This window comes from Rutidosis leptorrhynchoides, unplaced genomic scaffold (assembly GCF_046630445.1).
Source record: "Rutidosis leptorrhynchoides isolate AG116_Rl617_1_P2 unplaced genomic scaffold, CSIRO_AGI_Rlap_v1 contig564, whole genome shotgun sequence".
Taxonomy (NCBI): Eukaryota; Viridiplantae; Streptophyta; class Magnoliopsida; order Asterales; family Asteraceae; genus Rutidosis; species Rutidosis leptorrhynchoides.
In genome coordinates, this window is record NW_027266787.1 from 26,038 (window position 1) to 38,154 (window position 12,117).

General features: G+C 30.8%; 1 protein-coding gene across 1 annotated transcript; it reads right to left on the reverse strand.

Annotated features, from left to right (window-relative positions):
• Positions 1 to 1,417: 1,417 nt before the first annotated feature.
• LOC139884517 (probable aquaporin PIP2-5) lies at positions 1,418 to 3,244 on the reverse strand. Its single transcript, XM_071868534.1, has 4 exons — positions 2,953 to 3,244; positions 2,210 to 2,505; positions 1,624 to 1,764; positions 1,418 to 1,537 (listed from the first exon to the last, which is right to left on the reverse strand). The coding sequence occupies exons 1-4, from the start codon at positions 3,242 to 3,244 to the stop codon at positions 1,418 to 1,420; spliced, it is 849 nt and encodes a 282-aa protein (XP_071724635.1).
• Positions 3,245 to 12,117: the final 8,873 nt, after the last annotated feature.

Genomic DNA, 12,117 nt, shown 5'->3' on the forward strand with positions numbered 1-12,117 from the left:
CGATCAATTTCCCGGTGTTCGTTCGTCGTCTTTCTTTTCTCTGTGCAGGTTGTCCTCCATTGCTTTTGATGTTTGACCGTTGAACCATTTAATTAGAGTGTTGTGCTCTAATTGAATCGGTTTGATTTGGTAAGGCATACCTGCACTGTTAATTTAATATTCTAATTGACCCGGTTCAGTCCCATCATTTAAGTCTTTGATTTCATATGTGCACACTGATTGATTCGGTTTAACCTTATCAGTCAAGCCGATATCAATTGGATCGTCAATTACTTGAGTTAACATGCTGAGATGAGTTTCGGCTTGATTTCCGACTTCTTTCTCTATTGGTTCAACACCAATATTAATCCCAATTCCGTCAATCCCACTGATTAGATCAGTTTTTCGGTTCAGTACAAGACTAGGATTAGTTTTGGCATAATTGCCAACTTCTTTCCCAATTGAATCTACAAGATGATTTATCTTGCATTGATTCTCGTCAATTTCATGTAAGTAATAGCTGGGATGAGTTTTGATAATTAAATTACCAACTTCTTTCCCTATTGGACCATTATTCCAATGAACCGATGTTTGATTTTCATCAAAATCAGTTATAGAATCGATTCGTCTCATAGTATCTACACTGGGATGAGTTTTGTCATTAGTGACAACTGCTTTCCCGATCGATTTATAAAACCGATCTCCGTCAATTTCTTGATTTAAATTGCAATATTTGACTTTCTGGTCTGAACCGATGATTCGATTTGCCAAGTACGCTCCTCCATTCAGCACCGTTCGTTTCCCCATTTTTGCAATGCAGTCCTTAATCTCAGTAATCTCTCCATTGTCATCCTTGGCTTCATTTACACTTGGATCCGATAGTTTACCTTGCCTTTCTGCTGAACCCCCACATTTTTCTTCTACTTCATTCACACCCTTGATTAAATTAGTTTCAAGGAGACTTCCTAATTTCCATATCATTCTATCAGCCACTTTTTCCAAGAATTTTGACTTCAAGTGCAAATTCTTCTTCCTCGATTTCTTCTTATTCCGCACTGACACCATCAAGTTCTCTATCACTTCCATTGTGATGGGGTTTGCAAAACAACTATAGTCAACAGTTGCTTGATCAATATGGGATAATGCTAAGCACATAAATTTCTGCAGTGGACTTTCTTACGAAACAATTTATTGAAATCAGTCATCTACCATGATATGCGCATGCAAATTTAAGTGGGCATTGAGAAAAGTATTTCAATAATCTATGATGAGAAAAGTTTCCATAAAACATAATGAGAGAGTAGTAGTACACAATAAAGATTACATATATTAATTAACGTTCAAGCTAAGTCTAAATAATTAAAATGGAAATCGATCGAGTGCAATATGACAATTTGATTTAACTTAATCATTCTCTTCTCTTTCGAAATTATTTTGTCTAAACAACTGATTGGCTCCTGAATGATCCAAGTGCTTTCACTGCTCCTGCTCTCAATATAAATTGGTAATAGAATGCTGCTATAGCTGCTCCAATGAACGGTCCAACCCAAAATATCCACTGCAAAAAAAATCACAAATTAATTATTACTACATTTTTTTAAGATAATTGCAATTTTACAGTTAAGACATGATTAATATATATACCTGATCATCCCAGACAATCTTCTCATTGAAGATAACGGCCGGACCGAAACTCCGAGCAGGGTTGATTCCGGTGCCGTCAATTGGGATTGTGGCCAAGTGAACCATGAACACGGCGAATCCGATAGGAAGTGGAGCCAAAACCTGTCAAATGTACGTTAACAATAATAGCATGCTATATTAATTACTATAATAAGATAAATTAATAAATTAACATTGATTACATGACCCACATCACATGTAATTAATGAATGTGCATGAAAAAATTTCACCGAACAAATTAAATGCACACGGTGAATTGGTTGAGATTTTTCTAACCCTATCGTCCCCAAAATATATTGTTGGTTCAAGCTGGACTATAAAACGACACAATTTAAGGATGAAAATGAAATGTATGGAGGAACATAGTGGTCCCAATTCAGAAGCATTGATAGAGATTAATCAAGGACATACATGAACCAAAGTTTCTAAAAAAGAACAACATGACCCTCATCTTTTTCCAAGCTATAATTTTTAAAAATTATTTTGTATGACATGTGAATAAAACCTTATTAATGAAATTATTTTACTTCATTAGGATTATACTTACTGGAACAAAGGAGTCTCTAGCATTTCTCTTAGGATCAGTAGCGGAGAAGACGGTGTAGACAAGAACGAACGTTCCGATAATCTCAGCGGCTAAACCGGTTCCGACCGAGTAGCCATCACTCAGCGTGTTGGTTCCACCTTGGAACCGAGTATAGTAAGCTGTCTGGAATCCTTTTGATAGACCAGCACCGCAAATGGCTCCTAGACATTGAGCCACCATGTACAATACGGCTCGGACCAATGACACCTTTCGAGCCAACAATAGTCCGAATGTCACTGCTGGGTTTATGTGACCCCCTACAAAACACAATTCAATTATTGCCTCATTCAGATTGAATTTCTACAAGGACCTCCGAACCAAAATGTTTCTACACAAGGACCTTCACATCATAAATGTTTACCACAAGAAGTTGTGAACAAATTTTGGACAACAGTACATTGACTTTCTAATGTTTGATAATTGAACTCCTGTTCAAATAATTATTAATATTACTTTCTAACATTAATATGGAAATTTAACTAAGCATTACTACAAGACCCCTTTTTTTTTTTTTTGTAAAAGATAAAGGTGAATAAACCTAAATTAGAGATGCAATTCCTAACAAGAGACTTTTGTGTGTGCACTTTTTACTTTTCGATAAAAAGAAGTTTCCCTTTTCAATTATGTTACTTTAAATTAAAAATAATTTCTCGAATAATATATGCATGACTTTTTCGGAAATTTAAGTGATGAATGAGACGTACCGGAGATTCCAGCAGTGCAGTAAACGAGAACAAATATCATCCCACCGAAAGCCCAAGCAATACCAAGAAGTCCAACTCCGGCGCAAAGGTCGCCGCCGGAAGTTTCACTTTTGTAGCCGATGACGGTGTTGACGCCGATGTAGAGGAAGAGCATGGTGGCGGTGAACTCAGCCACCAGTGCTCTGTAAAAAGACCATTTGGAAAGCTCGCCGAGATCGAACAATGGAGCTGGTGGTGGGTCTTGGTAGTCCTTAGCGTGGAATGAACCTCCTTCTGCCATTTCCTTTGTCATTAATTAATTTTAATATTTGAAAATGGAATATTAATAATGTTGAGGAAGCTTTGGAGAGATATGCAAAAATGGTGAAACAGAGAGAGAAGTGAGTAATGAGAGAGCGTGAAGGAATAGGGTATATATGGTTGTGGATTTGAAGAAAGGAATCACTACAGGTGCTATTCTGTGCATCGTGTGGTCATTATTTTTTTTATTTACTTTCATTTTTATTATATATATTCCTAGTAGAATTTAGAAAATTAAACCTGAATTAAATGTTGAGTAAGTTATTTTTTTTTCTTTTTATCAGAAAAAAGTTTTTTTCCTTTTAAAATGTCTTTATTTTAGTTTTATCCCATATTATCTATATCCCTACTTTATTTGAATAAGAAAAAGTTCCTTAATAGGAGTAAAAAATTAAATGAATGGGAACAATTATTTTTTAATAAAGTTGGATAGTTTAACTTAAAAAAAAATATTTTTAACATAAAAAAAGAGAGTACAAGATCGTGCTTTTTTAAAAAAAAAATTAAATGTTGTATTATTACTCCCTCGTCTACAAATAACTGCTCAATCTTTTAATTTTAGCTAAGTATTAATATATATTATAAAAATTACTCTTAAAGTTTTGTGAAATGATAATTATATACATATGATATAAAATAAACTTTATATCAAATATTAATCCATTTTTAAAAGAAGCATATGATAGAAAATTATACACAAATAATACCTGGCGTGGGGATTAGAGGAGAGGAAGAATTGAGAGGAGCAAAACAGTGGAGGTAAGGTTGTTGTCGTTTTCACCGAACCTACTTGACTTTAGCCATAGTATTGCATGCCCCTTACGGTCTTCCATTTTTACTTATTACGTCCCTTAATTATTATGGTTATCCCTACCCGCCCTCATCACTTGTTTCTTTCATAATTTAATTCAATCACGTATAATAATCCTACTCTTTCTCAATCAACTTTTAAATTAATTTCTTATATATAGTGAAGTTACTTGCCTAGCTTTTTCGTCAATCTTAATATTTACATGTAAGTTTTTAAAATATGCTCGTATTATCCAGAGCAGGTTCAAATCTAAGTGGAAGACGGTGATTAGATATGATATGATTGTAATTCTTAAAAATATATATCAAAGCATGCAGTTGTTGAATAGTATTTTTTAAAATTTAAATATATGACGATTTTATTTTTAGATTCATTGAAAAATCGATATATTTAGTCATTATTATTATTTAGATACATCAAAATTATAATGAATTTAAAAAATAAAAGTGTCAATTATTTGTATAGAGAAATGATAACTCAGTTTATAATTTTTATTTGGTGAGATCCCTCTATTTTAATTTATAAATGGTAATTTTCATGTCTATCAAATATTATTTTCGTCTCGTAATATATGTTTCTTATTATTAGATGCATCAAGTATATATATAAATTATAAAAAAATAATTTATATATAACGAATATTATTGATTAGATAGATATATATTTCGATGAATGTAAATATATAAAATATCATGTATTGTGTTATGGAGGGAATGATATTATAATTTATAATGGAGTAATATATTTTGGCAAATAATAGATACTCTTTTTATCTTATTTTGTTTGTCCAAAAAAATATTTCACATAAATTTAGATAATGGATAAATGTATATTTTTTGACTAATTTATTTTTAATAATTAATTTTATAATTTTAAATCCTAAATCACCATATATATAGAATAAGGGATAGAATGATAAAATTTCATATTAATTTTATAAATAGATAAATATATTAAAAATTTTGAAAAATTATTTTGGACAAATAAAATGGGATGGATGGAATATATTTTAAAAAAAATTAGAATAAAAAAATGGGAATATATGACCGTTGAATGAAACAAGAAGCTGGTAGCTAGTGACTCAACCACACGTGAAAAAGGTCTGGCCAATCACTGAACCACAAGAACAAACGAATTTGTCCTTCCCTTTTGTAACTCCACGTTTTCATTCATGATCGAACTTAATTACTTTTTCTTTTTTTGAAGTTGAGCTTAATTACTTGCATGTTCTTATATCTAGCTAAAAGTTTTCTCACCCTCGAACTTTTACTAATCCTAGTTTATGGGGAAAAGAAAATTTTTACTCCATGGAAAATTTACATTGCTTAATAATCGAGCGGTACAGGTGTCAGGTTCACATTCACTTATTGAAAAGATTAATTTATATCACACGAGGGAGAAATTAAACATCATGTGGACTCGATTGATTTGGCGGTTTTGAATGAACCGGATCACAATGGACATGGTGCATGTTGGGACCCACAAATTGAGAAGTCGGGCTTATTATCCGTTGTATAATATATTCCGTCTCAAAATAAACACAAATTTTTCAATATAAATTATATATAAAAATTTATATTTATTCAGAGGTAGTATTAAGATAAGGAAGGTTGTACGTAGTAGGAGCATTAATTGAATTAGAATTGCAGGAAGAGAATTGAAGAAAAAGAAGATTAGACCGTTCATTGGTGATTACTACTCCGACTCGTTGTTCAAAGTGTTTTGATTTTGCATGAACTGACAATTGTGGAGTGTTGCATTGGAAAAACTTTGATTATATTTATATGCTTCCGGGGAAAAAATATATATGTGCAGTAGTATTTTTTTGATAATATATATGCAAAAAATATTACTGCATATATATATCCGTACGTGTTCAAGTGATTTATTATGGTTGTATAATCTGAAAGATTAACTTGAGTAAAAATTGATCACCTGGCAGATCTTAAATGGGATTATTTATTTTCATTTCTTCAATAGATTTATTCATTAGGAACATTTTTTTTGATGATATTATTCACGAGGAACTAATGAGCTCATTAGAATTGCTAAGCCTAATTAAAGGGACTCTCCTAATGGAACCCTAGGAATTTCTCTGAAACCACATGTGTAGTCCACCAAAACAAAATTGACCCACCAAACGTAGTATTTTTATTTTATTTTTTGTCCTGAACTTTATAGGGGTACGGTACTTTTGTGAACAGTATAGGGTGAAGGTGAACATCAACAATACTTCTCGAAAATATTGTTTTCGAATTTACTAATTAAGGTTGGATCGAAAACGTTATTTCCGGTTTTAAATTAATTAACGTTAGACCGGAAACATTATTTCCGATTTTAGGATTAATTAGCGTCGGAAGGCTTGGACCGAAAACAATATTTCCAGTTTTAAATTTTTTTTTTTTATTTTTCTCTGACCGGAATCGATGATTCCGGTTTCAATTTTTTGGTTGTCTCTCTTTCACTCACAATGTATAAGATATGTACACTGAATTTTAATTAATCACTTTGTCGGTTTGTATTTTTTTATCTTTCTTTTGTCTTCTTTTGAACTTTTACCCAATAATTAATCAACTAGTACTAGTAATATTAGTAATAGTTACGATATGTGCACTGAATTTTGTCTTTATTTTTTAATTTTTCCTTGGACCGGATTTGTTAAATCCGGTCTTGCTTTTTTTCTTTTTTTCTTGGACCGGATACATAATTTCCGGTTTTAGTTAAATTTAAATATCTACTAATCACAGTCATTAGGTGGTAGAACCGGAAATAACATTTCCGATTAAACCACCAATGTTTACCTCTCTCCCATCTCTACACAAATATCCAGATTTTTTTAAAAAAAATACATTTATAATTTTCTCAACTTTATAGTACTTCACGTTTGTTAAGTATAGTATTTGTAAGCTACTAGTAATAAATTTTAACTTTATTATTTCTGAAAAATTCTGATCAATTTTGGAAAAAAGTAGAAATGAAAATAGTTACATTTATTTAACTTCCGAATTCTTAATTAAAAATCTAGGGAATATGATCTAGCATTGTTACCTTTATTTAACTATTTATAAGATTATTCAGAACCCATCCTCTATTTTCAGAATGTATGTATGTTGAGTTGTGAGTTGAGGTAGAATGTAAATCCTAACCTTTTTAAACCCAAGTTTTTTTTTATGTAATTTTTAAACCCAAGTTAAAGGTAATACACGGGAATTGCTATTTTCAAGAGGTTTTTTATTAATGTCAAGGGTTTTTTTTTCATAAAAAATAGTCTAGATCCTAAATTAAAAGTTTTAATTAAATATGAAATGTTATCAAAATTCAATAATATTTTTAAAAGGAAAATTTCATTATAAAGATAAATTAGTCCATTTTTCATGAAAGTAAATTAACAATCCTTGACAATAGTAAAAAATTTCTTTGAAATAGCCTCACCCGTAATACACTATCTAAGAGAAAAAAGAGTCTAAATTACTCTTATATATGTAGCGAAAATTCTTTTTTTTTCCGAAAATTTCTTAATATAATATATCCATATCTTCTAATTTATCGTAAAAAAACAAACGGCATAACTATTCTACTATAAAAATATCAAGGAATAATATTAAATGAATTCTTCAATATAAGAATATCCAAGAATAATATTAAATGACTATAATTTTTTTTTATGGAATTAAATGCACCGTGCATGTATGCATGATTTACCGTGAAAACAAAAGAAGATGTCATTTTTGAATTATCGAGCTAGGCTGTTGATCATGTGAGACATGGGGTCTCAAAATCTTAATCAAGTTCGAGTTCACATTTAAAGATTTACCTTTCGAATATTATATAATCGGCAAAAGTAACCGTTTGGTCAAATTTCAAACGTTTTTTAATTGTTTTGTTCCTTTAAATATAAAGTTTATTTTTTGTTCTAACGTTTATATTTTCTTAAATTCTTTGATCATTTTCCATTAACGGCCATTAAAAATGACCGATCTATCATTTTTAACCAATCATAACGTGATATGTGTACATGACATGTAAAAAAGATACACCTAAACTTTGTTATCCCGATTTAAGATATCCTTAACACTATTCTTATCCCGACAAGTTATAATCGAACCGGATCGCAAACCGAACCAAGAGTTAAACCGAGCCGCATCATAGTAAACGGAACAAATCAATGGCTTGACAAACACCTCTCCTCTCTCCACCAAACTTCTATTCAGTCGTCACCATCACCAGTGCCGACACCGTCAGCTGCCTCCCTCCACCTTCTATCAACCCCATCAGAGCTATCCATTCCACATATCCTAAAAACACAAGTACCACCACCACCTAATAGTCTCTCGATTGCTGGAAATCAAGAAAAGCCTCACAATTACCAGAATACTTCGACCAGAATGAGCTCGAATCAGTTCCACATAAACTCCCGACCTTTTCTCGGATTTTGTGTGCTGTCGAGGCTAGGAAACTCGAGGAGAAATTGGGTCAGCCGGTGATTGTGCAGAGAGCTTCAAGTAATTTAATGTTAATTATATCAGGGATACTTTTAGATTCATCAAGAAATTTAATCACTTTTTATTCGTGTTTGATTATGGGTTGATTAATTTTTTTTTCTTTTTTAGTATTTCATTCAGGAGCTTTTGGATCTTTCATTTTGTGAAGTATGATTTTCCAATTGAAACCAATTTATCTGCAGATCTAAAATTTATTTTGAGTTTGTATTACATATATAGTTTGAATGGGATAAGTTTATTTTTTGATTTTTTTTTTTGGATTTTTGAATTTCTCAGTTTAATGGTTTTTGAGTATTTATGGGATAGGAATAAGTTGTTCTTGATTAGTAAATGGACATTCAATCAAAATAAGATTTTTCTTTATTTATGTGTAAATTAATTATATCTGAGTTTTTAATTGTGGTTTTGACTTTGATTTGAAATATCTAATTGTTTTTAAATTTTGGGTATGGCGAAGAGAAGAGAAATGTAAAGTGAAGGTAAGACAGGAGAAAGAAGATGTGATATGAGTTGACTTTTTTGGGAAATGCAGAGAACAAATGAAGAAGAAGGGCTGAAGGCGATGAGAGGGGGAGAAGATAAGAAATCGGTTCGATTTTGGTCCGGTTCGATTATAATCGGGATATTTTAAATCGGGATAATAAAATTTTGGTGGTTTTTTTATACGTAATTGACACGTGTCACGCTACGATTGGTTGTAAGTGCTAACTCTACCAAAATTAACGTCCGTTAAGATCGGGAGACAAAAAAATTAAACAAACGTAAATATTAAAACAAAAAATGAACTTTATATTTCAAAAAATAAAACAATTCAAAAATATTTAAAATAAGGACCGAACAATTACTTTTATCAGGAAATTATAAATGTATTTTTTTAAAAAAAAAACCTGGACATTTGTGTAGAGATTGGAGGAGAGGTAGACATTGGTAGTCTAACCGGAAATAACGTTTCCGGTTCTACCATGTAATGACTGTGATTAATTTAACATAAGACCGAAAACGTTGTTTTCGGTCCAATAAAAAAAAAAAAAAAAGCAAGACCGGAATCAATGATTCCGGTACAAGGAAAATGAAAAAAAAAAAACAAAAGAAGACAATGAAAAAAAGTCATTGATTCCGGTCAATTGAAGATTAACAAGACCGGAATCATTGATTCCGGTCCAAGGAAAATGAAAAAAAAAACAAAAGAAGACAATGAAAAAAAGTCATTGATTCCGGTCAATTGAAGATTAATTAACATCACTTTTAGTTTGTATAGCAATTGAAAAAGCTTTCGTTTTGATTATCCTTTCTTTTGAGCAATTGAAAAAATTGAAACCGGAATCAATGATTCCGGTCAAAAGAAAAAAATAAAAATAAATTAAAATCGGAAATATTGTTTTCGGTCAAAGAAAAAAAAAATTAAAATCGGAAACATTGTTTCCGGTCCAAGCTAATTAATCCTAACACCGGAAACAATCTTTCCGATCCAACGTTAATCTAATCTAAAACCGGAGACGGAAACAACATTTCCGAAAAGCATTGTTGATGTTCACGTTTACACTATACTATTCACAAAAGTACTGTACCCTTACTTTTACCCTATATAATCCAATCTTACCAATTGAAAATACTCCAACCATACATTTTAGACTACCATTGATAATGAATGAATAAATTAAATTGATATCTTTAAAAGTACAATTCTCCGGAGAATATATTAACTATGTTTGACAACATATCTTCATCAATAATAAAGAGATCATCATTGACAAGACTTTTTCATTATTAGGGGTTAGATGCATTCAGCATTATAAACCAACTTATATTTTGGTTTGTAATTAATATAGTATGAGTTATTTGTCCCTGTTATTTGTTAAAAAAATAAATCATTTTGATTAATACGTCATTGAAACGATCGAGTGATCGAACAATCTATAAGATACTTAATTAAGCATTAGTTGTGCCTAAACATGCACTAATTCAAAGTCGATCGCATGGCATTGATTAGAATTCCAAATAAAAAAAAGACTTTTGTAGAAGACGCTAAATTAATAAAATTTAGAAAATTGCTACAAAAAAGAGAACATCAAAATATATATATATATATATATATATTTTTTGCATATGGTAGGCTTATTAAAACATCCAATAATTCAAGTGTTAAACAGCTTTACTAATAACGACGAGAGCCGGAATCTTTTTGTCATGAAGTAGAGATCACATGATTTGAGAGACAATAACAACTATATATATATATATATATTTAAGTTAATAACAACTATATATAAACACAGGATCCAACTGTTGTCACAAAATTGAACTAGAATTTTTCCCCTTCTAAAGCTTTTTGTTTATAAGGAAAAATAATTTGTCTTCGAATTATAGTAAACTTCATGAACGGTGTACGTCAAAAAATTAAAGGAGAGCAATCCTAGCCAACTCTATACGTTTAAAATTTGCCATATATTGCAATCATTTTTTAGATTAATAAGTAAGACAATCTTATACCGTTTTTTATGCGTATAACATTTTTGTCGAATAAAGAGAAGCGAAGATGAAATAGTTTAGGTGGTTGAGTTTATTTTTGAAGCTATACATTTTCCGTTTATTGTTTTAGCTTTGCTCGTCTTGCCTAGTTTGTTTGTTCGGTAAGAACTTTTGCAATCGGACATATCCTATAATTCGTCCTAGTAGTCGAGTTGTGGACGATGTTTTTCGATAATATCTACAATTTTTATTATATTTGGAGAATTAAAAGTTTCATCTGAGATTATCGATTAGTTGATACGAATTAATTCGACCATTTAATTAATAATATTGTCACCCTTATGAAAAAAGAAAAAGAAAACTTTCATCTCTTATGAGCAGAATTCTATGAATGAACTTATTGTACTACTAGAAGGTCAAAAAGAAATCAACTTGGCCTCTTTTGCTTTATACATGTTCGTGCTACTCGTAATAATGAAAAGAGAGTTGGAAAATTTGGGTAAAAGCATATAACACTCTTGATGTCTATGTTGTTCAATATCGATATCTATATAAGTGGTGGAAATATCATCAAAAAATGGTGGAAATAATTTTATTTCCTCCAAATATGTAACTAAATAAGTAAGATCTTTCAATAGGGTCCCCCCAAAAATCACGCTTACTAGAATTTGGCAAACCAAAAACCGACCAATATTGCCGTCAAACTAATCTGACGATTCATTCATTTTGGTTACCCAACAAACTTGCTTTACAATTCTCACCATATTTTTTCGATATATTGGTATAAGACTATTTTAAATTAAACTCTGTCACTCTGTTATGATTAACATAAATTTCGAATAAATATTTGTTAAACTCAGTTTCTCGAAATTTAATAAAAAGATGGGATGATAAGTACTTATACGAGGAAAATAAATATTATACTAAAAGCAAATGTGTATTACCATTAATTATATAAAATTCCATTTAGACGATGACTTTTCAAAGAGACTCGAAATCTTTCAATCTTTTACCATTCTATCCATTTACGATCCTAAATCTCTTATATGATCAAAGTTCTATAATCTCGACGATCTTAATTAT